At 35.9% G+C, this 26,863-nt stretch overlaps 1 protein-coding gene across 13 annotated transcripts in view; it reads right to left on the reverse strand.

The window, feature by feature from the left end:
- Nucleotides 1–26,863, reverse strand: part of ARB2A (ARB2 cotranscriptional regulator A) — a 427,234-nt gene that overhangs the window by 141,181 nt on the left and 259,190 nt on the right. For 7 of the 13 annotated variants that reach the window (XM_033853022.2, XM_073802319.1, XM_033853020.2 and 4 more), the window contains 2 exons: nt 7,858–7,974; nt 349–457 (listed from right to left, as the gene is read on the reverse strand). In XM_033853022.2, coding sequence (XP_033708913.1) covers nt 349–457; nt 7,858–7,974 — 226 coding nt within the window. Of the gene's footprint in view, nt 1–348; nt 458–5,171; nt 5,223–7,857; nt 7,975–26,863 lie in introns of those variants that run through there. The other 6 variants (XM_073802320.1, XM_019929699.3, XM_033853018.2 and 3 more) reach the window with 3 other exon arrangements.

Here is a 26,863-nt window from a genome sequence, read left to right on the forward strand (position 1 = left end):
TGGTAATCAATCAGAGACAAATACTCTGAGATCCTGTACAGCGATCCAGTCCTTGTCCTAATTTTCAATTTATGTACATCTAATCTCCCTAAGCTTCAACAGCAACTGTCTAAATTACTCTCACGTTGTTTCACGTATTCATCTTTACAGAGTTGGATGGTAAGCCTCTTCAGCTACTTAATGCACTTTTGGTAGTAGGTCAGACCCATGCTGTATGTTACCAATAATTCATTCAAAGATTCAAGGCAGAACAACATGCTTAATTCACAAAATAGAATTCCACATTTCATTAGCATATTTTTTCACCTTAATAAAAAGCACTCTATACACCTCTCATCAAACACATACCTGCTGAGACTCGGGGACAGTCAGGCAGCATGGACTCCACTGATGTGTCTAACGGTTCTGAGCTAGAGACCCAATTACAACAGTTCTGCAATGTAATAGAGACAATGTTCTGTTGAAACATAATTTAAGGCAAGACCAACTTGTTAGGCTGTAGAGATTAATTTATCCTATACAATCAACCACTATAAGTATACTCTATTTTCCATACTCTGTAAAAAATTCTCTTATGTAAATAGTCAGTAATTATTCATGACCAATATGACTGTGGAAAAGAGTTCATCTTCTACAATTCAGCAAGTTATCTGTCCTGATATTAAGAAGACATGTAACCTTCTGTGAACTATGATGCAATATACTCATAAGAGAAGGCTAGGATTTTAATTAAAGGAAATTGAAAAGGGTATCTATTTTAAACTTTTAGATGGAAATAAATATTAATTTGAACATGTGAAAGAATAGTGATATTTTAAAACTATATTCTTTGTCTTTGTAATACTAGAGGAAATAAATTTTGCAATTACTCCTCAAAATCTGGCCCATATAAATATACTATCATTTAATTTTTACTTCAACTTGGTTCAATGAAGGCTGTATCAAACAGTTCAAAAGAAACACAACCTGGTGAATTGTAGCTGTGTGTCTGAGGACACAAAGCCTTCAATATTAAGAATAAACCTCTAAGATAATGATGATTTACAACTCAGACAGATGAAATAAAAATAATCTATATTGCTTCCATACATTTTAAGTGTGTATTTGAAGTCTGGCTTTAAAAATGTGATTAACCTCATATGGCTTTAAAAAAATTTCCAACATACACACGTGCACACACACACACACACACACACACACACACACACACACGCAGACAGACACACACACAAACACAATGAATTTCCAGACAGATTTTATTTTAAAAGAAATCATCCTATCAATCATATTGGAAAAATTGCTGATTGCTATTCTGGTAAACAAGCATGTATTGTGTATTTTTAGATGCTTGCTGTCCTGGTTGTGCACCATGGAATCCGTCCTCACTGTGGAAAGATCCTTGACTGGTAGATCAAGTGTCTTATTGTATTTCCTTAATTCATTCTGTCTGGAAGAAGATGTCAGCTGTGTTGCAGTGAGGAGAGAATTTCAAAGGCCCCAGTCCCCACCAATAAAGGCCGAGGAATGGCTTTTGAATAGATTTGTCAAGGCAACCCTACTGTTCTGGGACCAGGGAGAGCAGGAATAACATAAAGGAAGGGTTGCTGTATGAGATTAGAAAGTGAAGTTCACAAAGCATGGCAGATTTTTGTAAGAAACAGTAGATCAATGAAACTATTGAACTGTGCGGAAAAAAAAAAACACATGAAAACAAACACAACATCTAGTAATGTTCTTAACTGCTTTGCTTTCTCTCTTTTTACATTTAACATGGATAAAATATTACTATCTTCATGTATTATAAAAGCTTGAGGGTTTAAAGTGGATATGTATTCTATAATTTTCACTCCTAATCTTAATTAGCAGCTGAATGCAAAATTATACAATGTAAGGGAGAAGAAATTATAAAAGAAATAGGGTTTTAGAAGATATTTCGTACATTTGAAATAAATAAAATTAATATTACTATTGATAGAATACCACCTCAGAGAGTTCTAGATAATGCAGAAGATTAGCACACAATTAGCCAGCTTTTATATACAGTGTGACACTTGCTTGTAAGAAATGAGTATTCTCCAAAGCAGTGTCAAGATATGTAAATGGATGATTTGTTTTATCATTCATCACAATCCCTAATAAATTCAAAAATCATGACTTCTATAGGTACTAAAAATAGGTTTCCAATGATACAGGGAGATAGCTTCAATGAAGAATGACTTTCTCTTTCTCTCTCTTTTTCTTAAACAATTTAGTCTTTTCAATGACAGCAATTAGCTCTACCGACAGACAGGCAGCGATTAGGTATATATTTTAATTATTATTCATCTTAGTAGTACCTCCAAATCTGATGAAAGTCGGCTATTACCCAGGTGATATGTCAGTCTTAATACTGTTCACTTACACTTCACATATGTAAAACTATGTCTTATAGGATATTTCCAGTATTAGTAACAGTGATGGTACATTATAGTATTAAGGCGATTAGTCATTTTCTAACTCATCATTGACATTAAAAGCTGAACAAAATGGATTTTATCCAGGTCATCTTTAACTCAAACATTTAAAACAAAATACAGGTTTACATTTTATGATCCTGAAATTTCAGTTTTTATCTAGGCACATGTTTAGGCTTTGATCTCTCATAAAAGTAGGGTAGAAAACAAACATCCTATAATTAAAGTAAATGTGTCCAAAAGTTCTCTGCAATGACAAAGTACTGGTATAGAATTGTAAAGGTTTGATACCATAAGTTGACACATACGTATGGTGTGTGCATGTTTGTGTGACATTTCTATCCCACTGGGAAAAATATAGAGAGAAAAGGACAAAACAAGCTAAAAATATGTTTGCCATATGATAGAGTATAATGAAACAAAATAATGTAAACTGGGAAATATATGTAAAGAAGGAAATATGAGAAAGACATACGGCCATTACATATGAATTCAATCTATCTGAAATTCCATCTTATCAAATGGAACCCCCTTGTCTGAGATGTGTTTTTATAGTTTAGAAACCAAATCTCTTTTCACTGTTTTTCTAATGCTTATTTTATCCCTCTTCTCAATGCCCCAATTTGCACCCTATCCCAGTTCTTCAGTTGAGATGAACACTAGCTAAGTGTCTTGGATGACAACAGAAGCAGCCCACTAGGAAGGCCCTATCTAAACCCAGATCATGCTGGAGTGTGTTCCCAGACCTCAGAGATCTTATTCTCAGTTGCCCTGAGCAGACAACAAGGCATGCTGGACTAGAGGTACCAACAGAGCCATGCTTGAGCCTCAGATGCAGCCCCGCCTCATCCCGACCAACAAGCAGAGAGAAAGAAGCCCTTGGCCAGAGCCAGCAGATGGGGATGGATCCTGTAACTACAATTTCTCTGGGTCTGAGGGAATAAGAGAAAAAAAGGCAATACAGTGAGTGTCTTAAAGTTAAGTGTTTTCAACTTTAAAGGTCTTTTACTCTGAAATTATGACTTTAAAATTAAAATTAAAACTTTAGGTTTTTGTGGTTGTAAATTGCCTTCTTCGTGAAATCCAAAAGTTTGGGAGCTGTTAGTATAAACTAGAAGTGCCTATAGGCCAAAACAGTGCTGAGTGACTATTTAAACCAAGGTTGACATTTCAGTGTAGATATGAAATGAATCAAAACATTTTATAAAAACTTTACAACTTAATATATTATGTTTAAAGAGAAAAGTAGGTACTAGGTATTCCTGTGCAAGATATTTGGAAGTATTTGGAGATGCATGTTGCCCTGGTTGAGCGTAGATTTTTATTCATTTTTATGAGTTATAAATCATCAGTGTCTAGAGGTTGATGCTTAATATGGAAGGCATTGTGTCCTCCTCAGACAAGAACAACTACTGCTTATCAGGTTGTGTTTCCAGACACTCAGAACTGAATGGTGATGGCTAAGGGTTCATGACTATCATGTAGAACCATACATCTGGCTTGGCTGGAGACTTTCAGAGGCCAGGGGTATGTCAGGAAATGACATTCACCCACTCAGCCATTATTTTTTGTAATAAAAACTATATATTTAAGTACAACATGATGATTTAATATACATATACATAGTGAAATAACTACAGTCAAGCCAATTAACATGTTCTCCTTTACATAGCTAGCATTTTTCAGTGTGTGTGGTGAAAGAGCCTGAAATCCATTCTCTTAGCAAATTTCCAGTATTCAAAACAGTATTATTAAATATAGTCATCATGCTGTACATTAGGTCTCTAGACTTGTGCATTCTATACCACTGCAATCTTTGACCAACATCTCCCTGTTTCCCCACCTTCCTGACACTGGTAACCACGATCCTACTCTCTGCTTCTGTGTACTCGACTTTCTAAGATTCCACATATAAGTGATATCGTGTAGTATTTTTCCTTTTGTGTCTAGCTTATTTCACTTAGCATAATGTCCTTCTTAGGTTAAGTGGGTTCATCCTGTTCACTCAGACTTAACAGGCCTGGAGCCTGAGGTAAGAAGTTCCTTTCAGGAGCTGCCTTTGGTTACTTTCTACCTCTTCTCATGAGGCTGGCTTAGTATGTATGCTTGGTCTTTTGGTTGGGAGTATATTTCTCTTGGAATCATTGCCATAGTAGCCCTCTTTGACCTTCTTTCTTTAAAAGAAATTGTTATTTTAAAGTTATACAATTAATACAAGAATACAGTACTTAACCTTCTTTCACTGTGCTAATTTTAAAAAATCAGCTTTCTATAGTAAATGAATACTTAACATCAGCAACTTTACCATATTAATTTAAACATGTTTGTAAAACAACAAACAGCTTTACTAATTTGTAGTACAACAAGAATGACTAGGCAATTTGTACCATTATCTTACTCCCACATTTTAAAGCAGTGTTTGGTGAAATAATGGAGCCAATCTGGTGAAATAATGGAGCCAATCATCAAGAGGCCAAAAGCACTGAAGCTTCATCTACAACCAGACTGGTGTTTTTATGGATAATGTGCCAGTTCAGCTGAGGTGTTTTTCTTGGAGGGGATATCTGCAAACTCTCTCAGTTTTTGAGCTGACTTTAAATGGAGCTGGAGTCAGCGAGGTGGTAGGGCAGTGGGCGGTGGAGGGCACAAAGGTTGCCCTGCCACGGCTTCTCCCAACACCTGTGCTCAAGACAACTGCCCTTTCTAATCGCTGAATCCAGCCTTGCTTGCTCTTCAGTATTTCACGGAGTCTTGCAGAGTGCACAGGGACTGAAAAGGAGAAAGAAGAGGGGACGCTGTTTCATCCTGAGTGTTGGGAGATCTTGGACTCTAACCTTGCTAAACCACACTGAATTCTCCACTAGGGGATCACACATTTAGGTGAGTTCCTGCAAGGATATCTGAAAGATATCCCTTTTTTTGCTCTTGTTTCAGTGGAGAGCTCTGAGCAGGGATGATTTCAACGCCCCATCAACAATGATCTAATCATTTTTATCTCTGGGATCTTATAGTGTTTTCTACAATAATACAGTTGATTTCTTTATGTAGTACCATTTGGTTTTCAAGGGGTTTTCCTCTTGGTTATCACCTTTGATTCTCACAATAATCCATGAAATAGATGAAATCGGAATTATTATGTCTAGTTCACAATTATGAAACAGGCCCAGAAAGGCAGAGTGGCTTTCTAAAGACAGTAAGCCTTGGCAGAGTACCTGGTAGACCCAGGTAGTTCACGCTAGCTCCTTAATTACTGTTTTACCTAGTGAGTGACTAAGCCAGCATCATTATCAATACTCAGTTCTCCTAACTCCTTGTTCTGAATTACTTCTCTTTCGTAAGATATTTTGAATATGCAAATCATTCATGAAACAAAAGGAGAACAGTGTTCATCTATCTTATATTATTTGGGGTGAAAAGGTAACAATAATAATAGCTGTGATTTACTGAACTTCTTTAAAGTGCCAACAACTGTGCTGTTTCCTTACATGCATTTTTTCCCCAGCCATGTTTATAAGATAGATATTATATTTTATAGATGAGAAAATTGAATCTCAAAGATATTAAGAAACTTGCCCAGGACTACACAGCTAGGTAAATGATTGACCTGGGGTTTGAATTTTGGTACGTCATAACACAAAACTCTTCACGCTTCTTTATGCCTAAGCCATAATCAAGGGAACTGAAAGAACTAGGTCATTTATCAAATTTTATAAAATTTTCAAAAATTTTATAAAAGCTATGTCTGCAAAAAAATTATTGACAGCTTTGACAAAATTAAGATAAATTCAATTACTGCCTATTTCAGTCAGATGAAAAAATGCACAGATTAATATATGCTGATTTTTAGGGGATGCCTAATCCAATCTTAGAAATACTTAAAAAGTAAATCTAAATAAATTCTGTTATATTTGTCACCTGGAATGAGACATGAAGAACTCGCAATCAAAAAACATGATAAACAGGGATGCTTCTTGTTTGGGATAAGCCCTAAATTCTATATTGGCTGTGTGTGGGGAAAAAAGGTACCAACAGATCATTTATAAACCTTACTAGTTATATAATACTGGGAGCTGTTTATGTATCCATTTGGACCGATAAACTGCATAAGAAAGTATAGTCATAAAATACACAAAATTTCTCTTGGAAGAATTTAGGTCCTTGGTAATGAAAATTAAGGATGTAGCTAAACTGTGAAAGGAGAAAGGAGAAGAGCAATGTGGTCAGAAAACACCTGGGTGTTAGAATAGATTAAAAAAAACCCCACCTTTATATGTTCATTATGAGGAGTAAAAATATTTTGGACTTCTGCATGATGAAAATACTTTTTCTAATGGAGGATAACAACAGTGAAAACAGATTGGTGATATGATAACACCACTAGGGGATTATATAGCCTAGTCTTTCTGTTTATTCAAAACTCTTTTCAAACATTAACTCTCTGGTCCTTATGGTGCACCATGAGGACTGGCAGAAGTTACTGTACCTATGGTGAGAGGTCAGCTGAATAAATAGCTGGGTATTCTATTAAAAAAAAAAAATACTGGAAGAAAATCAGGAAGGTCAACCAGCTCATTCATATATATAAATGTAAGTATTGATTTGATTAAACAATTGCTAAAGCATGGCGTGGCTAATGTCAATTGCTTATAATATCAGGAAGGTGAATATAAGTAAAAAAGAAATTTCAGCTATATATCTGTAATAGGAATCAAGGAAATAATGAGCTGAAAGTTGTTTGAAAAATGGGAGCATGTTCAATGAGTCCTTGTAAATTCTCAGGTTCACAAGCCCTTAGGAAGCATGAAAAAGCTTTCTTAGCCTGAGGCTGGACCATGACCAGCCCCTGGGTTTCTCCTAGCTCAAGGGTCTGCAAAACACTATTTCAGCTTTTCACTTCTCCCCCTACTGGCAGCAGTGAGCCATCCATTTAAGAGGGGCACATATCGACCACTTCTGAAGAAAAGAATGAGACAATGTATATTGGGCTTGTTTCTTGTAATTAAGCAGTACCAATGCTAAATACCAAAATTAAAAAGCAGGGAATAATAACCTCCTAACAGATCATGACCTTATTCAGCCAAAGTTCCTACTATATACTGTATGCATACATATATTCTATAGAAAGCCAAAAAAAAAAAAAAGAAAGAAAAAGAAAAAGGGGATATTCTATAGAAAGCCAAAAAAAGAAAAAAGAAAAAGAAAAATGGGAGGAGGGCTTTCAAAAAAGTAGTCTTTCTTCAGAAGGGTTTCCTATTATTATTTCAACCATGTCTAGTTTTCTCTATTCCCTCTTTCTGCCTCCAGAAAGGGAATTTGGCGGTGGGAGGTGATATAAGTTAGTGGGGCTGCTCAAGATATAAAGGCTCACACTCATTCATCTCAGCACAGAAAAAAATCATCTCACCTCTCTCATCCATTCTCGAATCGTTTTGCCAGCTTCTTGATGCCACACATTGTGAACAGAGTCTGTCAACGCCACAGCAGTCACCTTACTTTTCACATCTGCTTCTCGTTGAATCATCTGTTTTTAAAAAGGAAAATAAAATATTGGCCACAATTTTTTTCCCTACTGGGTGCAATCTGCTTAGTCATAGATAACAGTAATATATTAAAAATGAAAAAGCAATATGCATCTCTTGTTCAAATTTACTCTTTTCTACACTGAACACATGCCTTATTCTTGTACAGAGGTGTGAAAAGACCTAATATTTTCTTTGCAAAAGACAATACCACTTAAGTCTTAGAACTGTGCAGCTCTATTATTTTCCACGTGGTTTGACAATTCAAGGATTAAAGGCATCACAGGGGAAAAAAAAGAGGAATCCCTGAGGGCTTTTTTTATAAGTTTCTTCCACCATGTCCTATTTCAGTGCTTCAGGGAGTTGTACCAGGGGTTCACTGTTAGCTACTTAGGACTAACTTCTGCTAAATTTTAGTAGACGGCACATCAGTAAAGAAAGATGTCTTTGACTTTTCCAATTTAACTAGGCTGCTCTTCACCATGGCCTTGTAATTCCTTGGTGTTTTAAATGACCACAAAGATCTTTCTCTTCAAAGATTATCAATGTCATTTTGCTTTCTTTTAGGCTGAAAAATGATTACATTTTAACTTGTTTCTATAGAATGTTATTTCTATAAAATTAAATTGTTCTGAAACTTAAAAAAAGAGCCACTTGGCTTGAAGAAATGGAAGAATTCATCAGTGGTCTGCAAAATAAAGAAACTGAGAAATAATAGTTCTAGATTAAAAGAATCATAAACATTCTAACTCTACTAACACTAGTAACTGATTTGACACAACAAATATAAGAAAGCTTAATAAAAAAATTAGTTTCAATACAGTATCTAGTAGCCTTGAATTTTATAGCCATGCCTTCACTCTTTCTTTGCATCAAATGTCTTTTCTCCCTCTAAAAAAGAGCAATTTCTCTATCATTTACTATTAATTTATTGTCTATCAAAAATACATTACTGCATTAAAAAAAAGGGAGAATTCTGAATGGTGATGAAAGCTCACACAGAAAACAATGCAAGCCACACTTCTGATACCAAATGATGCCTGTTGGCATTCTGAATTAAAAATGTCTCTCTCCTAAATTTCTTTAAACCCTGCATATGCACATCCCCTTTCACTAAACAGTACCTAATGGGAATCTAATTCACTGTTAATGCTGCCTCAGCAGCATTCCTGCACCTTAAATCTTTGTGCCTTGTGGTTTCTGCTCATGTAATGTGCAAATCTTAAAATCAATGTTGGTTATGAACACCATAATATTACTGCAAAAATTCACCTGGCAGTACCAATAATATTTTTAAAAGCATAAAATAATACTCTAATTCAATACTTCATGTTCATTATTAAGCAGTTTACTACTGCTTCTAGATTTTATTTTAAAAATAGATTCTCATTGGATTACAATGGCACTAGAATATAGAAATTTAAACTGACATTGGATAATAAACCCCCAAATTCCACAACAGTGAATCCACCTGGCTCATGAAGAACTTATATGTCCTTATTCTCATTTTCTAAACAGGAACACTTAGAGATCTAGGAAGATTGTTGTTGAAGTTACTAAATAAGAACACCACACTCTTCTAGTAGTCTAAGAATATGTCTGCATTTATAAATATTTGTGCTGAATTTTGTTTTGGTTATTGTTGACACATGCTGACTTAAATTTAAGATGGTAGTGTCTGAAGGTACTAGATATTGAGGACCATTTGTGAAATGATATAAAATTAAGAGTTGAAAAGGCTGAGGATTTAGTGCAAAAGTAGAAAATCTGGGGATTAAAATTCTACAAACCTGGAAAAATATACAGTTGATTGACTACCAGAGCGAAAAAACTTTGGTCTGTTTGTTCATCTGGCTGACATTTCACACAATGGATGGTGATGATCTGTAACTTTTCTTCACATCACATCAAACCACATTAATCATCCAGCATGATACTCCCTTACATTGTTATGGTTCTTTACAGTTTAAAGAGCACTTCCTTCCATATTATATTACTAGAGGAGGGGAATGGTCAAATTCCAGAGGATCTCAGTCAAGAGCTGTTTACAAATGAACCCAGTAACAAAAAATTTCAAATATTTGACAGTTTAGGATTAGTAGAATTTTAAATCGGTGAAAATCTTAACATTTTAGTTTTTCAGACTATTTTCCTCTTTGGCCATGCTGCAACTGGTAGTACTGGAACTACTTGCAAGTGCCATTTCTGTCCAAAGCCTCTGCTTCTTGCATCTGTTGGTGTGGTTCCTAGCTCCCATTCTCTCCCTTACTGCTTCCACTATGAATGAGCAGTGACGAAAAATGCTGGAGAATGGCAGTGGGGGGGGGTAGACTGAACACAGGAATCAAGACTGTTTAAGAGACAGACCTTAGATGGAACACAACTAAAGCAAGGAATGGGTGGAGGCACAGCTGGGCAGGAAAACAACTTCTTTAAAAGTCCACAGTAGAAGACCATGATAGTCTGGAAAACCCAGAAATCTGAAAGGAAAGAAGCCATATGACCGAAGTCCTACTATATGTCAATCTAAGGTGGAGATGTGGTTTTTATTAGGATCCATGGATATGAAAACCTTTGAAATTCTTTGCAAAATTCTGTCTGTATGTGATATGAATATTTTTCTGGGAGAGGATGCTTAGCTTTCATTAGATTCTTAGAGGGATCTTAATTTCTAAAAATGGTAAGAGTTTGTGATCTCAATACCAATCTTTCAGAAAAGAAAGATGGCATTTTTTTTTTGTTAAAATGTCTTCAGTATGGCAGTATGGTATTGAGTTGAATGAAAGTGAAAAAAAAATTGATAACCCAGACATCAACATCCTAAAGTTTCATGGCTTACTTAATGTATGGTAAAATTAAAATACTGTTTGCTTTTCTTTGTGTATCTAATATTTGTTTCTATCTGAGTAGCACTTCATACATTTCAAAATGAATACATAGTCAATCTCACTTCACTCTGAAATAATACTGAAGTGTATATAAACCTTGTATCATTTTCCCCATTTCAGAGGAGGAAACTGAAGCTTTGAAACTGGTTAAAGGCCACACAGATATGACTCTATATCTGTGGCCATGTAAAGTGACACAGCTCTGACTTGACCATGACTTTATGTCTTGTGTTCTTTCATTTGTATCACATGGGGTCTATTTCTCAGTAATATACTATTACACTCTTATATAAATAAACTCATTTGATTAATTCCATTTTCATATATACAATATTTCATTGACTTGGACATTTAAAAGAATGGTTTAAAAAAATCCAAATCCAAATCAGTAAAGAATGTTGAAATCCTGAAAATCATGCTAAGAGAAATCAGCCATGAGCAAAATCATACTATCAACAGCATTAAAAATTATTACTATAGTTCTACAATAAATGATGTATAGGATAACAGGGAAAGTTAAATATTTATATAAATCATATTGATGATTTGAGAATTAATACAAATATTTGATGCTGTCACCTGATATTTTTCTTTCCCCTTCCTAATTCTGTTCATCTATTCCATTTTTCTTATAATGTCTTTTCACCTTAGCTTATACACAATTAATCTGCTCTTTCCTTCATTGTACTGCCTGCTCCCAGTCTGACAAAATTAAGCCAATAAATATCAAGTACTTTGAACAGTAAAAACATATACCGTCTGTATGCAGGCTCATCTTATTATTAAAATTTTTGATGGGGTTGAAATTGAGAGAAAAAATACCTATTATTTTTTTTCTTCCAGAGTAAGAGTAAGATTTTAAACATTAAGTAACTGTAACAAGATAAGACAGCTTATCTGAGTGTAAGAGTATTTGGCAAGATGGAGACCAGAGGACCAGAAGGGCGGAATGAGAGGGCCAGTCAGTGGCAGCTACCTTTGCTCCCCTCCATGGATATGGTCCTTCCACAGGGCTGCTACCATCTCTCCCCAGAAATCAGGTAGGACTTTTCTGTCCACCTAACCTCCCTCACCATGCTTTCTCCAATGCCCTCAAATGATGTATCTGCTTACTATCTTCATAAGTACCTGGCCCAATTCAAATACTTCATGTCACCCCAAAAGTTCCTTAATTCCCTTTTTGTACCTACAAACTGTTTAACTTTTCTGTGGGTTTCATTTCTTCTAGAACTCTACCGTGAGGTACTTTTAGCAAAGGAAAACATAAAGACTCTTTTATTTCCACCAAATCAAATGAAAAAATTGCTGTCCATTTGCCTTAGCTTAGAAGATAAGCTTTTGAAGGCAGGGAAATGTTGATGTTATAGGGATGCTCTACCATGAAATCTGTGGGCGTAGGTTCGTGTCTCTACTCCAGGGCCTTGGATTCTGGAAATTACAAATCCAACCTAATACTAGATTCAATACTCCCAACCTGAAAAAGAAGTGAACCCTGAACTGGGTTGTCTTCACCCTAACCTAAAAGAAGAAACAGATAATTTTATTTTCCCATATTTGTGACCCAGCAGCCACAGCACTCAGAATAAATATGTCTTATATCTTACAGTCCGAGGGGACCTCCCGAAAGAGCCAGTGTGGCTTAGGGGTAGGGATGTATATATGTGCATGTAGATCCATATTTATATTTGCATATATATTTTAAACATGTTTTTGAGGGAAATATTTTAAAAGTCTTTCATCAGCAAAAGCCATTACTTTCTTTTTAAATTGTGACATGTGTTACACATATGTACTGTGAGGGTTACAGCATGTGAATCACTTGTACAGGAAAGAATATTCTCAAAGAAAATCAAATAACCCATGTTTCCTTCAGACGAAGATCTGACACTACTGTACGTTTATAAATTTGAAGATCATTACTACTGTATGAGCATGAATGAAACCTTAGTCTGGTTAATAGCACGGTTGAGATTTGAGATGTCTTTAAAAAAATACATATGAATATAAATAGATTAGCTCCCTCTAGAGCTTCTCAAGTTAAGATTTCAGATTAAGTTGTTCCAAAGTTTGGAAAGTATGAAAAGCCTTTTCACATTTTCGTTATGCAGATTATAATTACACTCAGTGCTTCTACTTGAGTGAAGTCTTTATGTGGTTCGACAAACTCTGGTATTTTACCACAAGCCTCTCCCATCATTTTACAGTTCTCCCTGTATGTTCCCTAGCGAGTGGTGCACTGTCCTCTGTGCTATCAGGCCTACCGTGTTAAAAATGTGCCCTGGGCCAAGATGACTAATCAGCTGCCAGTGGGTTTGGTAGAGTCTTTTCTGTTAACGTCTTCCTGAAGATTCTTTTGTACAAGTCTATCCCAATAGCATACCACCCACAGAACAAATACCTTTGCTGCAACATTAAAACTTTGGTTCTGTTACTCAAGGCTCTTGAAGCACCTCTAGTGATTATAATGAAATACGTATACACTTTGGTAGATGAAATAGGAAGACTAAACTGCCCAGCCGGAAATTCAGACAAGTATGACACTCAGCTCTCACATGTTACAGTTCACACTTCTCATCTGCATTCACTTTTTTTTTTTTTCCTCCTTCAAAAGTAGAAGCTTTCAAGTAAGCAGTCTTCATAAGGAGTGCAGTGGTTAGATTCAAGGACCTTGGAGTCAGATTCCCTGGGTTCAAATCCCTGCTCTGCCACTTCTGGTAGTAACACCTTGAGTTAATTATTTCAACTTTTTCAGTGTCTCTATTTCATCACATGTAAAAGGGAGATAATAAATAAACTAAGTCATAGAGTTATTGTGAGATGACATGAACTAAACATAAAGCAACTTGCAGAGCACCTGACACACGGTACACAATTATAGTAGAGGATCCCATAAAAACATATAATGTAAACTACGCCTTATGTGTAAACTAGTGCATTCTCCTTTCTCAATGCAGAAGGTAACAGAAGCTTAATTTAGAATGCATTTAATGACAATGTTATTTTTTAAAGGGTCATATATCCATAAAGGAAAAAAAAATTATGAAGGGCTGCTTTTTCCTTAGAGTATGTGGTTCAATAATTCTAAAATCACCTGTCTGAGGAGTAGAAAGAGCTGATTATTGCGTCTGTTTAAAGTCCTGTAATCAGAATACTAGACCAGTAATAGCACCATGCTAAAACAATTGTTGAAGCTGTACTGTGGCAACCTCACTTTCTGGGCACCAGCAAACCCTTTCAGAATTACTGGGCTGGCTACAAAGCACGTAGCCATGGCTCAGCAGTGCCAAGCTGGCAGAGAGAGAGTCTCTTTACCGCTGTTTTTTGCATAAAAGGGAGTGTAGCTGACTATATTTTTAAAAAGGTAATCACAGAGATATGAAGTATGTCCAGAGGAAGGCAGTATAGTGTTGTAGTTAAAACACACATAGGCTTTGGAATAAGATGTCCGTAACATTTTTATTTTTGGTTAATCATTATAAGAATACAAAAATGGGAATAATAACAAATATATTATTAATCAAAACTAATTATAAGAATAACAAAAGTGGGAGTCACTCCATAGGGTGGCTGAAGGATAAATAAGGCATGTAAGCAATCAATACTGTCAGCTACTATTAGTACTACCTTGACATTCATTTTTAATTTCTAAAATGTATCCTTCCTTTTAGATATGGTTATCTATGTACTCTTCAGTGACATCAACATTTGTGCTGATAGGGTAGCAGTTAAGAAGTGTCATACAGTTACTACACCCACCTCCACCCCAACTTTCTCCATTATGTAAAGTGATTCGGGCTTGCTTAAATGTTTTCAAAGGAAAGAATTAGGTATAAATAGGATAATCACACATTTCAGATAGTCCAAGACAGTCCTGGTTTACGCCTGTTGACCTGTGATAGTTATTAATAATGTCCCCTTTCACAGTTAAAAGTGTTTTGGTTTGGATAGTAAATTATATGGTCACTGAATGTATAATACAGAAGTTAAATGTCACTCTAGCAAATGAGTAAATCTTTGTGCTCAATGCTTAGCAATTTAAGGATATACCTAAACCTAGAGAGTTGTCACTAAAAAAGTAACCATGTAGAAAAACATACAAGAAATATTTCCCAAAGTTCCTAAGTTCCAAACTTAAGGGCAAACCTCAGCACTGTGCGGCCCCTCACAGATGGACATGCAGCCTCACACCCTGGGTAGGTAAACATGGCCAGCTGGAGCTCCACTGTAACAACAGGATAAGACAACATTCTCTTTTCCTGTGCTTTGAAGCCCTAGCTTCAATTCTTACAACCTTTGTCTAATTTCAGGAAGGAAAAGGCTCTCTACAGGCAAGAACCCCAAGGGATAGGGTATGTAAACTGAAACTTCTTGGGTCACATGCATTTATGAAGATAAGTCTCCAGCCACCAGTTAGGGAATGGCAAGTTATGATTTATTATTGCAGGCGGCCAGAAGAGAGCAGTAATAACTTCCTTTTCCTTTCCTGCCTAGACCATGCTGCCACGTGCAGACTCCTTCAACAACAAAAAAGCATGTGGAAGGTAGGTTGAAAAGAAAAAGAAAAAACAAAACAAAACAAAACAAAACAAATATTAAGTGACTGACAATCTGGGAGTTGAGAAAGAAGACCAGTGCCTTACAAAAACACATGATGTGAGAAAAAAAGCCACAGTAAGAGAAACTTACTTTATTACTCCAGAAAACAGCAAGTTAATTATAAGAAAAAAAAAATAAAAGAGGTCACAGATTAAAAAGCCAGTGTAAGACTTCATCACGGTGACTTATTTGATTAAAATGTTTTATTATGTAATGTTAGAAGACTGACCATAAGTTGGCAAGATATTATAAAACACAGATTTGAAAATTGCAATGAATATATATGAAGTGGATATATCATAAAAGTATAAGTAAGGACTAAAAACACTGCCAGTCCAAAACACTAAGGCAGGCTTAGCAAAGGAGATGTTTAAATGATGACAATACACGGTCTTAGAAGGAAAAATGAGAAAACTTTTTAAAACCTTATAAATGTACTACATACCAAGAAATGTTTCTGATGCAAATAGGTAGTAAGCATGTTCACGATACTAAGTTGAAAAATCACTTATGAGCCTTTGGTAATTGGTATATACTATAAATACTTTGGTATATTATAGGTTTGGCAGGGGCAGGCATACACATTCAGCTGGGAGAATGTTAATATACTTAAGTTTGAAAGCATAGCAGTTTCTTTAGGTCTGGGAAAAAGAAAGATAAAGGGATACAATTTCCTGCCACAAAGATACATAGTAGATAACTGAGTACAGGAGATCATGTTATTTAACAAATTTCTCTTAAAAGCCTTTACCTTAGGTGTGAGGTGATGGATATGTTGATTGGCTTGGCTGTGGTTGAATATTTCACAATGTATACAGATACTAGGGTCATCAGGTTGTACACCTTAAATATACACAAAATTTAATTGTCAATTATACCTCGCTAAACCTGGGGAAAAAACCTCTACATTGAATTTCCACATAGATGTTGGTGCATCTGAAATTTCATTAAAGTTTTCAAAGTTATTCTACAAATTTAACAATATTTTTATAAAAAATTCAGGTTCCAATTATCAGTACTGTTTTCAACATATTTTAAAGGCTGCATATTCTGTTACTTGGCATAAACAGGGGGAGTGATATTCTAATTTATCAACTGTTCTAGGTAATACATTATTACCATTAGGTTGATTTTTGACCTTTGGGAAGAACTCATAATTCAGGAAGGAAGCCAGGTTCAGATAAATTCTGTAGAGACCCTTAATATTCTGAGTATTTATATATAGACTATCTCTTTAGATAGAACAATTTCTTTTAAAATAGATTGGTAGTTGAGGGATTATGGATCTGTTTTATAGATCAGGAAAGTGATGCTTAGAGAAAGTGACTTGCCCATATTCACACACTTAGTATGTGGCTCAGCTAAACCCATTAATTCTAAATCCCGTGTCTTTATACCATGGCTATCTGTATATAATACCCTACATTTAACCAGCTGAAATACTTATTATACTGGTAATGATTTGTTCACTATCTTTCTTCCCCACTGAAATGCAGGCTCCCAGAGGGGAGGATCATATTTGCTGGGTCAACACCACATCTCTTTCCCTACACAGTGACTGGCACATAGTAGGTGCTCAAAAATTATTTGTGGAATGAATGGAGGCGCTATTTACAAAATGGAATAGATCAGGGAAAGTGATGGTTAGGAAGTTACAGCAACGTCTGGTTTGGCATATTTAGAAACAGACCATAGGTTGGGTTCCCCAGGGAACAGACTCTGAGACGGAATTTAGCATGCAGGATGTTACAAAGGAGTGCCCTTAGGATCAACATCTGAGGAAGGGAGGGGAACAAAGCAAGAATGGGCAGAGAGAAGTCAACGTAAGATGCAGGTCCCAGACAACCTTGCATAACCCCAGGGGAGCTCTGGACCTAGAATGACCCTTCAGAGTCATCCCAAGTTGGGCCCAGATGGCTCCGCCCTTAATCTCCCACACTGTTCTGTCTTTGAATATGGATCCCCACAGCAGCCAAGGAAATCCCTCAAGAGGCAGACAGCTGAAGGCTGTCTGCTGAAAGCACTCCCAGGACTTGCGGCAACAACTCCTTTATTGAAGGAGCTACTAAGCAGTATGTCACAATGGCCACCACAGGCCAGAATTAAAATTAAGCATTAGCCTTGTCCATTCAAATCTAAATTATCCTTCCAATATGTCTAGTACTCTATTGTCATATTTGTGTACTCAAGCTTACATGATGATTTAACTGATAGCTATGAGACCAAGTACATTTATCTTACATTTTAGGTCTCACATTCTGATGTTGTATTATCTATCTCATCAAATTTTGCAATATGCCCTAACTAAAGATTATAAAGGGAAAAACACACAATTAAAAGACACAGAAGCATTGAAAATTGAAAACCATAGAGAAATCAAAATCACAAATTGCAAAAGTTTTCCTATAAATCTACTGGGAAATAATTTGATTTTCTGAATTTCTAATGATTGTATATGTCAGATAAAGCAAGGTATACTTGTGATTTCAAACCTGAATGGAGTTACAAAATAACTCCAAACTTCAAATAAAAAATGCAATCATCACTACTTAATGTCTGCTATGATAAACTCACACCTGGTAGTAATGGGAGGGAAAAAGGCAAGGTGAGCATGGGCAGAAGGATTTCACCATAAAAGTAGCTATGTTAGCTTTCCAGATCTCAGCCTTTATTTTCTATAATAAAAGGAAAATAAGCAATGAGTTATATAAATTTTGGGACTAAAGACATTTGTGATTTTGATTCTTTTCCAGATCTCACTTACACTATACCCTCAGACATTTCTGAGTTTTTGTCTCTAGAAATTCAGGTTAATCTTCATTTGATCATATTTCTTCAAATGTAGTCTCAGGTTTATGTAGAAATGGTGTGGCACTGGTCTTATTTGCATATGTTGGGGGAGTCTTACTTTTAGATTCTAGTGTAGGCATTGACCCATTGACATAGTAAAGTAAGACCACCAAAATGTTTTTGAAAGAGAATGTGTTAATCAACTGTGGGTTATTAGACATTCCGCTGAGACACTGAAGAGACAGAAAAGAAAGAGCAGGCCACTGATGGAAAGGCTATGACCAAGGAGGAATTTCAGGGTGAATGGACTGCTCCAGCTCCCAAACCTCCTGCTACTCCACCTAAGCTCACGTCTGAAGGTGCAGGTGCCCTCTGTGCCTACCCAGCAGTTCCCTCCTGAAGAGGAGCCTCAGCCAGGCCACCATGGACACATCAGCAGTCCCCAAGCCCTGCCCACTGAATGGGTCTCTGAACTACAAGACAACAAGATTGATTCCGTAGGAAAGCACAGGCCTTGAGAAATCAGCTTTAACTTCAGGCTACAAGACAGTAGAAGCAAGAAGAACTACAATCCTGCAGCGTGTGGAATGGAAACTACATTCACAGAAAGGTAGACAAAACGAAAAGGCAGAGGACTATGTACCAGATGAAGGAACAAGATAAAACTCCAGAAAAACAATTAAATGAAGTGGAGCTAGGCAATGTTCCAGAAAAAGAATTCAGAATAATGATAGTGAAGATGATCCAGGACATTGGAAAAAGAATGCAGGCAAAGATCGAGAAGATGCAAGAAATGTTTAACAAAGACATAGAAGAATTAAAGAACAAACACCTAGAAGAATTAAAGAACAAACAAACAGAGATGAACAATACAATAACTGAAATGAAAAATACACTAGAAGGAATCAATTGCAGAATAACTGAGGCAGAAGAATGGATAAGTGACCTGGAAGACAGAATGGTGGAATTCACTGCTGCAGAAATGAATAAAGAAAAAAGAATGAAGAGAAATGAAGACAGCCTAAGAGACCTCTGGGACAACATTAAATGCACCAACATTCGCATTACAGGGGTCCAAAAGGAGGAGAGAGAGAGAAAGGATCCAGGAAAATATTTGAAGAGATTATAGTCAAAAACTTTCCTAACGTGGGAAAGGAAATAGTCAATCAAGTCCAGGAAGCACAGAGAGTCCCAGGCAGGATAAACCCAAGGAGAAACATGCCAAGACACATAGTAATCAAACTGACAAAAATTAAAGGCAAAGAGAAATTATTAAAAGCAACAAGGTAAAAATGACCAATAACATACAAGGGAACTCCCATAAGGTTAACAGCTGATTTCTTAGCAGAAACTCTGCAAGCCAGAAGGGAATGGCACGATATATTTAAAGTGATGAAAGGGAGGAACCTATAACCAAGATTACTGTACCCAGCAAGGATCTCATTCAGATTTGATGGAGAAATCAAAAGCTTTACAGACAAGCAAAAGCTAAGAGAATTCAGCACCACCAAACCAGCTCTACAACAAATGCTAAAGGAACTTCTCTAAGTGGGAAACACAAGAGAAGAAAAGGACCTACAAAAACAAACCCAAAACAATTCAGAAAATGGTAATAGTAACATACATATCGATAATTAACTTAAATGTGAATGGATTAAATGCTCCAAGCAAAAGACACAGACTCGCTGAATGGGTACAAAAACAAGACCCATATATATGCTGTCTACAAGAGACCTACTTCAGACCTAGGGACACATACAGACTGAAAGTGAGGGGGTGGAAAAAGATATTCCATGCAAATGGAAATCAAAATAAAGCTGGAGTAGCAATACTCATATCAGATAAAATAGACTTTAAAATAAAGAATGTTACAAGGGACAAGAAAGGACACTACATAATGATCAAGGGATCAATCCAAGAAGAAGATATAACAATTATAAATATATATATATACACCCGACATAGGAGTCCCTCAATACATAAGGCAAGTGTTAACAGCTATAAAAGACGAAATTGACAGTAACACAATAATCGTGGGGGACTTTAACACCTCACTCACACCAATGGACAGATCATCCAGACAGAAAATTAATGAGGAAACACAAGCTTTAAATGACACAATAGACCAGACAGATTTAATTGATATTTTTAGGACATTCCATCCGAAAACAGCAGACTACACTTTCTTCTCAAGTGCACACGGAACATTCTCCATGATAGATCACATCTTGGGTCACAAGTTAAGCCTTGGTAAATTTAAGAAAACTGAAGCCATATCAAGCACGTTTTGCAACCACAAGGCTATGAGATTAGAAATAAATTACAGGGAAAAATGTAAAAAACACAAACACATGGAGGCTAAACAATACATTACTAAATAACCAAGAGATCACTGTAGAAATCAAAGAGGAAATCAGAAAATACCTAGAGACAAATGAAAATGAAAACACAATGATCTAAAACTTATGGGATGCAGCAAAAGCAGTTCTAAGAGGGAAGTTTATAGCTATACAATCCTACCTCAAGAAACAAGAAAAATCTCAAATAAACAATCTAACCTTACACCTAAAGTAACTAGAGAAAGAAGAACAAACAAAACCCAAAGTTAGTAGAAGGAAAGAAATCATAAAGATCAGAGCAGAAATAAATGAAGTAGAAACAAAGAAAACAATAGCAAAGATCAATAAAGCTGAAAGCTGGTTCTTTGAGAAGATAAGCAAAATTGATAAACCTTTAGCCAGACTCATCAAGAAAAAGAGGGAGAAGACTCAAATCAATAAAAATAGAAATGAAAAAGGAGAAGTTACAAAAGACACCACAGAAATACAAAGCATCATAAGAGACTACTACAGGCAACTCTGTGCCAATAAAATGGACAACGTGGAAGAAATGGACAAATTCTTAGAAAGGTATAACGTGCCAAGACTGAACCAGGAAGAAATAGAAAATATGAACAGACCAATCACAAGTAATGAAATTGAAACTGTGATTAAAAATCTTCCAACAAACAAAAGTCCAGGACCAGATGGCTTCACAAGCAAATTCTACCAAACATTTAGAGAAGAGCTAACACCCATCTTTCTCAAATTCTTCCAAAAAATTTCAGAGGAAGGAAACTCCCAAACTCATTCTATGAGGCCACCGTCACCCTGACAAAGATACTACAAAAAAACTACTAGAGCCAATCAATGAATTTGGTAAAGTTGCAGGACACAAAATTAATGCACAGAAATCTCCTGAATTCCTATACACTAACAATGAAAGATCAGAAAGAGAAATTAAGGAAACAATCCCATTCACCATTGCAACAACAACAACAAAATATCTAGGAATAAACCTACCTATGGAGGTAAAAGACCTGTACTCAGAAAACTATAAGGAATCAGACTCCCTGACTTCAGACTATACTCCAAAGCCACAGTAATCAAGACAATATGATACTGGCACAAAAACAGAAATACAGATCAATGGAACAGGATAGAAAGCCCAGAGATAAATCCCGCACATATAGTCAACTAATCTATGACAAAGGAGGCAAGGATATACAGTGGAGAAAAGACAGTCTCTTTAATGAGTGGGGCTGGGAAAACTGGACAGCTACATGTAACAGAATGAAATTAGAACACTCCCTAACACCACACACAAAAATAATCTAAAAATGGATTAAAAACCTAAATGTAAGACCGGACACTATAAAACTCTTAGAGGAAAACAGAGGAAGAACACTCTTTGACATAAATCACAGCAAGATCTTTTTTTGACCCACCTCCTAGAGTTAGGCAAATAAAAACAAAAATAAACAAATGGGACCTAATGAAACTTAAAAGCTTTTGCACAGCAAAGGAAACTATAAACAAGACGAAAAGACAACCCTCAGAATGGGAGAAAATATTTGCAAATGAATCAATGGACAAAGGATCAATCTTCAAAATATATAAACATTTCATGCAGCTCAATATTAAAAAAACAAACAACCCAATCCAAAAACGGGCAGAAAACCTAAATAGACATTTCTCCAAGGAAGACATACAGATGGCCAAGAAACACATGAAAAGCTGTTCAACATCACTAATTATTAGAGAAATGCAAATCAAAACTACAATGAGGTATCACCTCACACCAGTTAGAATGGGCATTATCAGAAAATCTACAAACAATAAATGCTGGAGAGAGTGTGGAGAAAAGGGAACCCTCTTGCACTGTTGGTGGGAATGTAAAGTGATACAGCCACTATGGAGAACAGTATGGAGGTTCCTTAAAAAACTACAAATAGAATTACCATATGACCCAGCAAACCCACTGCTGGGCATATACCCAGAGAAAACCATAATGCAAAAAGATACATGCACCCCAATGTTCACTGCAGCACTATTTACAATAGCCACGTCATGGAAGCAACCTAAATGCCCATCAACAGACGAATGGATAAAGAAGATGTGGTACATATATATAATGGAATATTACTCAGCCATAAAAAGGAACTAAATTGGGTCATTTGTAGAGATGTGGATGGACCTAGAGACTGTCATACAGAGTGAAGTAAGTCACAAAGAGAAAAACTAATATCGAATATTAATGCATATATGTGGAATCTAGAAAAATGGTACAGATGAACCAGTTTTCCAGGCAGAAATAGAGACACAGATGTTAGAGAACAAACCTATGGACACCAAGGGGGGAAAGCAGGGGGTGGTGGTGGTGGTGTGATGAATTGGGAGATTGGGATTGACATGTATACACTAATATGTATAAAAGAGATAACTAATACGAACCTGCTGTATAAAAAATAAAAGCATCAGCTCTGATTTCACTACTGATACTACCTATGAAATAGATAACTAATGAGAGCCTACTGTATAGCACAGGGAACTCTACTCAATGCTCTGTGGTGACCTAAATGGGAAAGCAATCTAAAATAGAGGGGATGTATGTATACATAGAGCTGATTCACTTTGCTGTACAGTAGAAACTAACACAACATTGTAAAGCAACTATACTCCAATAAAAATTTTAAAAATAATGATAAAATTTTAAAAATTGTGGGTGATTAGTTGCCAAACATTGGGAAGAAGTTGACACCAATTTTTAAACGGGAAAGTGACATCACTGTAATAAGTGTAAGTCATAGCCTTCCTACATTGTTTCAAAATATTTGAACAAGGATCTCCAGGTGGCTATTCTATCTAGGAATTTATGCTAAATACCTGTAGCTTGTGTGCCTGCTTAAACAGTCAACTGAATACTGATGTGGAAGAAATTTCTATTCAACTAACTAGTTATAAAGGCTGTTTCAATGTACACTGTACTGACTAAAAAATGTAGGACAATCCTTTAACTTAGAATTTATGATTCTGACAATATGTTGGAGTAATTTTTCTTATGAAAGCACATCTCACATTTCTGAGATGATGAGTCTGTGGCAGTAAATGGTTTGAAATATGTTCAACCGAGATAGGACTTCTAAAGATTATATTTACTGCACAAAACCATATATACATTGCATGGAAGAAAACATGGGGTTGGAATGAAAGTAGCTATTTACCTCTACGACTATGGCTGTATATTCACAGGTAGAAAACATGTACAAATACTACATGTAGTAAAAGAGCACTTCTGAGTTCATGTACTAGGGAACCATAAACAATAGTCACTATGCTCTAAGCGTCCTCTATCAATATCCACCGTAATGGAAAATGCTAGAGTAGCATTTCAGATTACTAACAGGAAGAGGAGAACCCTGAAACCTATCATTCAGACGTCTGATGACAGCTCCAATGCAAGATGGCACTGAAAAATTTACACTGAGGAAGGGTTCACGTGTGAATGAAGGAGAATTATTCTCTGGGCTATTTTTTCAAATTCCATTTTCCTTCATGTGTCTGTTCATTAGCACTTCTTTCAAGGATATTCCACTGGTTGAGTCAATGATTTGGGGTCTATATTCCACTAACATTAAATAATGCCTTAGTTTCATGAGTATGAAATAATTCAAACAGTAAGAATCTAAAATAAATATACTTAGGCAGCACAGTACAGGATATTTAATAAGCATCAGTATTTATTATGGTAGGAAGCAGAATTTTTGTTACATCACACCTTTTGTTACATAGCCAAATTTAGCCAATATGAAGTCCTATAAAATGGCAAAGATATAAAAAAAAGTCAGTAGTTCACTAATTAAAAAGTCAATTATATGTCACTGTTTCATATCAGGTTAATTACTTCATTTACATTTTTGGAATTTTAAAGTAGTGCATGAAAGGTGACAGATTGACAGCACTGCAGACTGAAATTCTTACGCTATTTTCCTGAGTGTTAATAATATAAAAGGCGATATACAAAACAGAATTACACATAGGTTTTATCTAATGAGGTTACAAATGAAATACACATGGTATGGAAATAGAAGAACAAGAGAGATGCTTTCAGAAAAACTACTGAAGAAGTAAGGTGAAAGGGAAATGGTCAAGTGGTAGATACTTTGATGTTGTTCTTCTAGGCATATATGTATGAAAGAATAGAGGTCAAACATCAACAAAACATCATTGTGTCTGAGGGGAAGAGAGTCAATGCCATTCAAAATAAGTTATAAGAAGAAACTTTGAGTGAAAGAAAAATGAAGTGACTCCTTGTGGGGAAGGTTACCATAATCAGGATTGTAATAAGGGGAGGGTGGGGAGGAGGTGATAGTATCACAGAGCACAAAAAAAGACAATGAACAGGAATGAGGAACAAATGTTGCATTTCCATAGTTCTGATCCTAACCCACTTCCACAAGAATGCAACTTGCTACTCCTTACTGTGGGTGTCATGATGAAATCTACCATACTACTTTCTGTCACTAACTTGTCAGAAAAAGCAAAGCTTCTCTAAGTCTGTCTGTTCCCACACAACCACAAGCACGTACTACGGTCTATTAGTCCTTTTCCTCCCCAAACAGAAAGGACAATAAACTCGTTGCTGAATTTTTTAGTACTTGAATTAAACATTTCTAGAAGTTAATCTGACATTGTTGCCACTTTTTACTGTCTGTGGCAGTGGGTGAGTTAGGCCCTAATGCCTTAAAACTTACATTCTGATAGTAATGGACACAATGCAATTATATCTTATGGTCTTTTGTATAAAAGAATGAATTTACAAGTAGCATCATGTTTACTGAAACCAGTTTAAATAGTAATTACTACTGACGTGACTCTACCTATAACATAGAAGAAAAGAATGAAAAGAATGAAAAGTTGTCAGGGACATTAGAAACTATCTAGTCCAATTCATTTTCATACAGATGAGAAAACAGGTGTAATGACTTAAATGACACCTCCAGTTTCACAGACACAGGATAAACCCAGCTGTAACTCCAAGTCCCACAACTGATAATGCCTCCTTTACTCTTTACCACGTGCCCTCAGTTCCTTGATGGTGAGTCCCACTGCTTTGCTTCCTTGTAATACTATAGGTTCCAAAGTGACATACCATTATGCAAGTTTTGGGGTTGACAGGTCACCAAGGTGATTTGTACACATAAACTGCTTTAATTCTGTGGACTAAATGGCTGCTTTGTTCTCTTTCTGATCAATTTGGCAGGTAAAGTCAGTCAAACTTGTTTCTTCATGTAGACACTGCCTTACTATGGAAATGAATGTGGAAACATTCATCTTTGTCAGAAATTATGTCAAATTATTCAAATTTATTGGTGAACTACAGCAAACATCCCCGCTGATAAACATCTCAGTCATATGTCTTTTAGAGAACACTTATGGTTCTGAAAAGATGACATTACAGTGAGCTTTCCCATTCTGAAGCAAAGATGTTTGGAGAGAAAATGGGGTCTGTTATCAAGATAACAGTTTTGTTAAAATCATAAAAAATTCCAAAGATGTCCAGCACTGTAAGTATTAAAACGTATTCCTTCAGGTAGCGTTGCTATTGCTTTCTCCTCTCCTTGTTATGGTCCTCTTTTAAGACCCTTAGGAAGCTGTCTCTAAGACTCTGTCAGTTTCTCTCTTTTCCATAGACACATTGCGGCCTTCACATTAACACTGCTTCTCTGCCTTGAGGTAATAAACGATTAGCTACAGCACAGTGGTGTGATGTTCATGTTATTCTTTGCTGTACTACACCCGACCAATGTCTCAAAAATTAATGCAAGTATATCAGGATCTGAAATTAACTTTTTATAGCCAAAAGCAACGTCCTGCTAGGAGGAGAAAAACCTATTATAACTGGGCTGGCATCTGATTGCCCGTAGATGGTGAGTACCAGGAAAATAACACTTCAAATTATAAAATGTTGAATATAACAAAAGCTGCCCCATATTGATTAATCAGTGTTTTGTTTATGAACTGATAAGGTCTAACTAGGTGGTACCTATTCTTTGCAAGTGTCAGATCTATTACTAAAGATCAGAGATGAACCTAAATTAGCTAATGTTCTAATGATGTTATACAGAAATAATTATAAAAAGAAAAATACTTGTATGAAAAATAAAGACAATATTTCTCTCTGAACCGTGCATTAACCTTGAAAGTTTTGTTCCTAAAAAATTACATAAAACTAGTCACAATTTATTTAAACGTATACATTATTCAATAAACACTATCAAGAAATCACTTCGGATATA

This window comes from Tursiops truncatus, chromosome 3 (assembly GCF_011762595.2).
Source record: "Tursiops truncatus isolate mTurTru1 chromosome 3, mTurTru1.mat.Y, whole genome shotgun sequence".
Classification (NCBI taxonomy): domain Eukaryota; kingdom Metazoa; phylum Chordata; class Mammalia; order Artiodactyla; family Delphinidae; genus Tursiops; species Tursiops truncatus.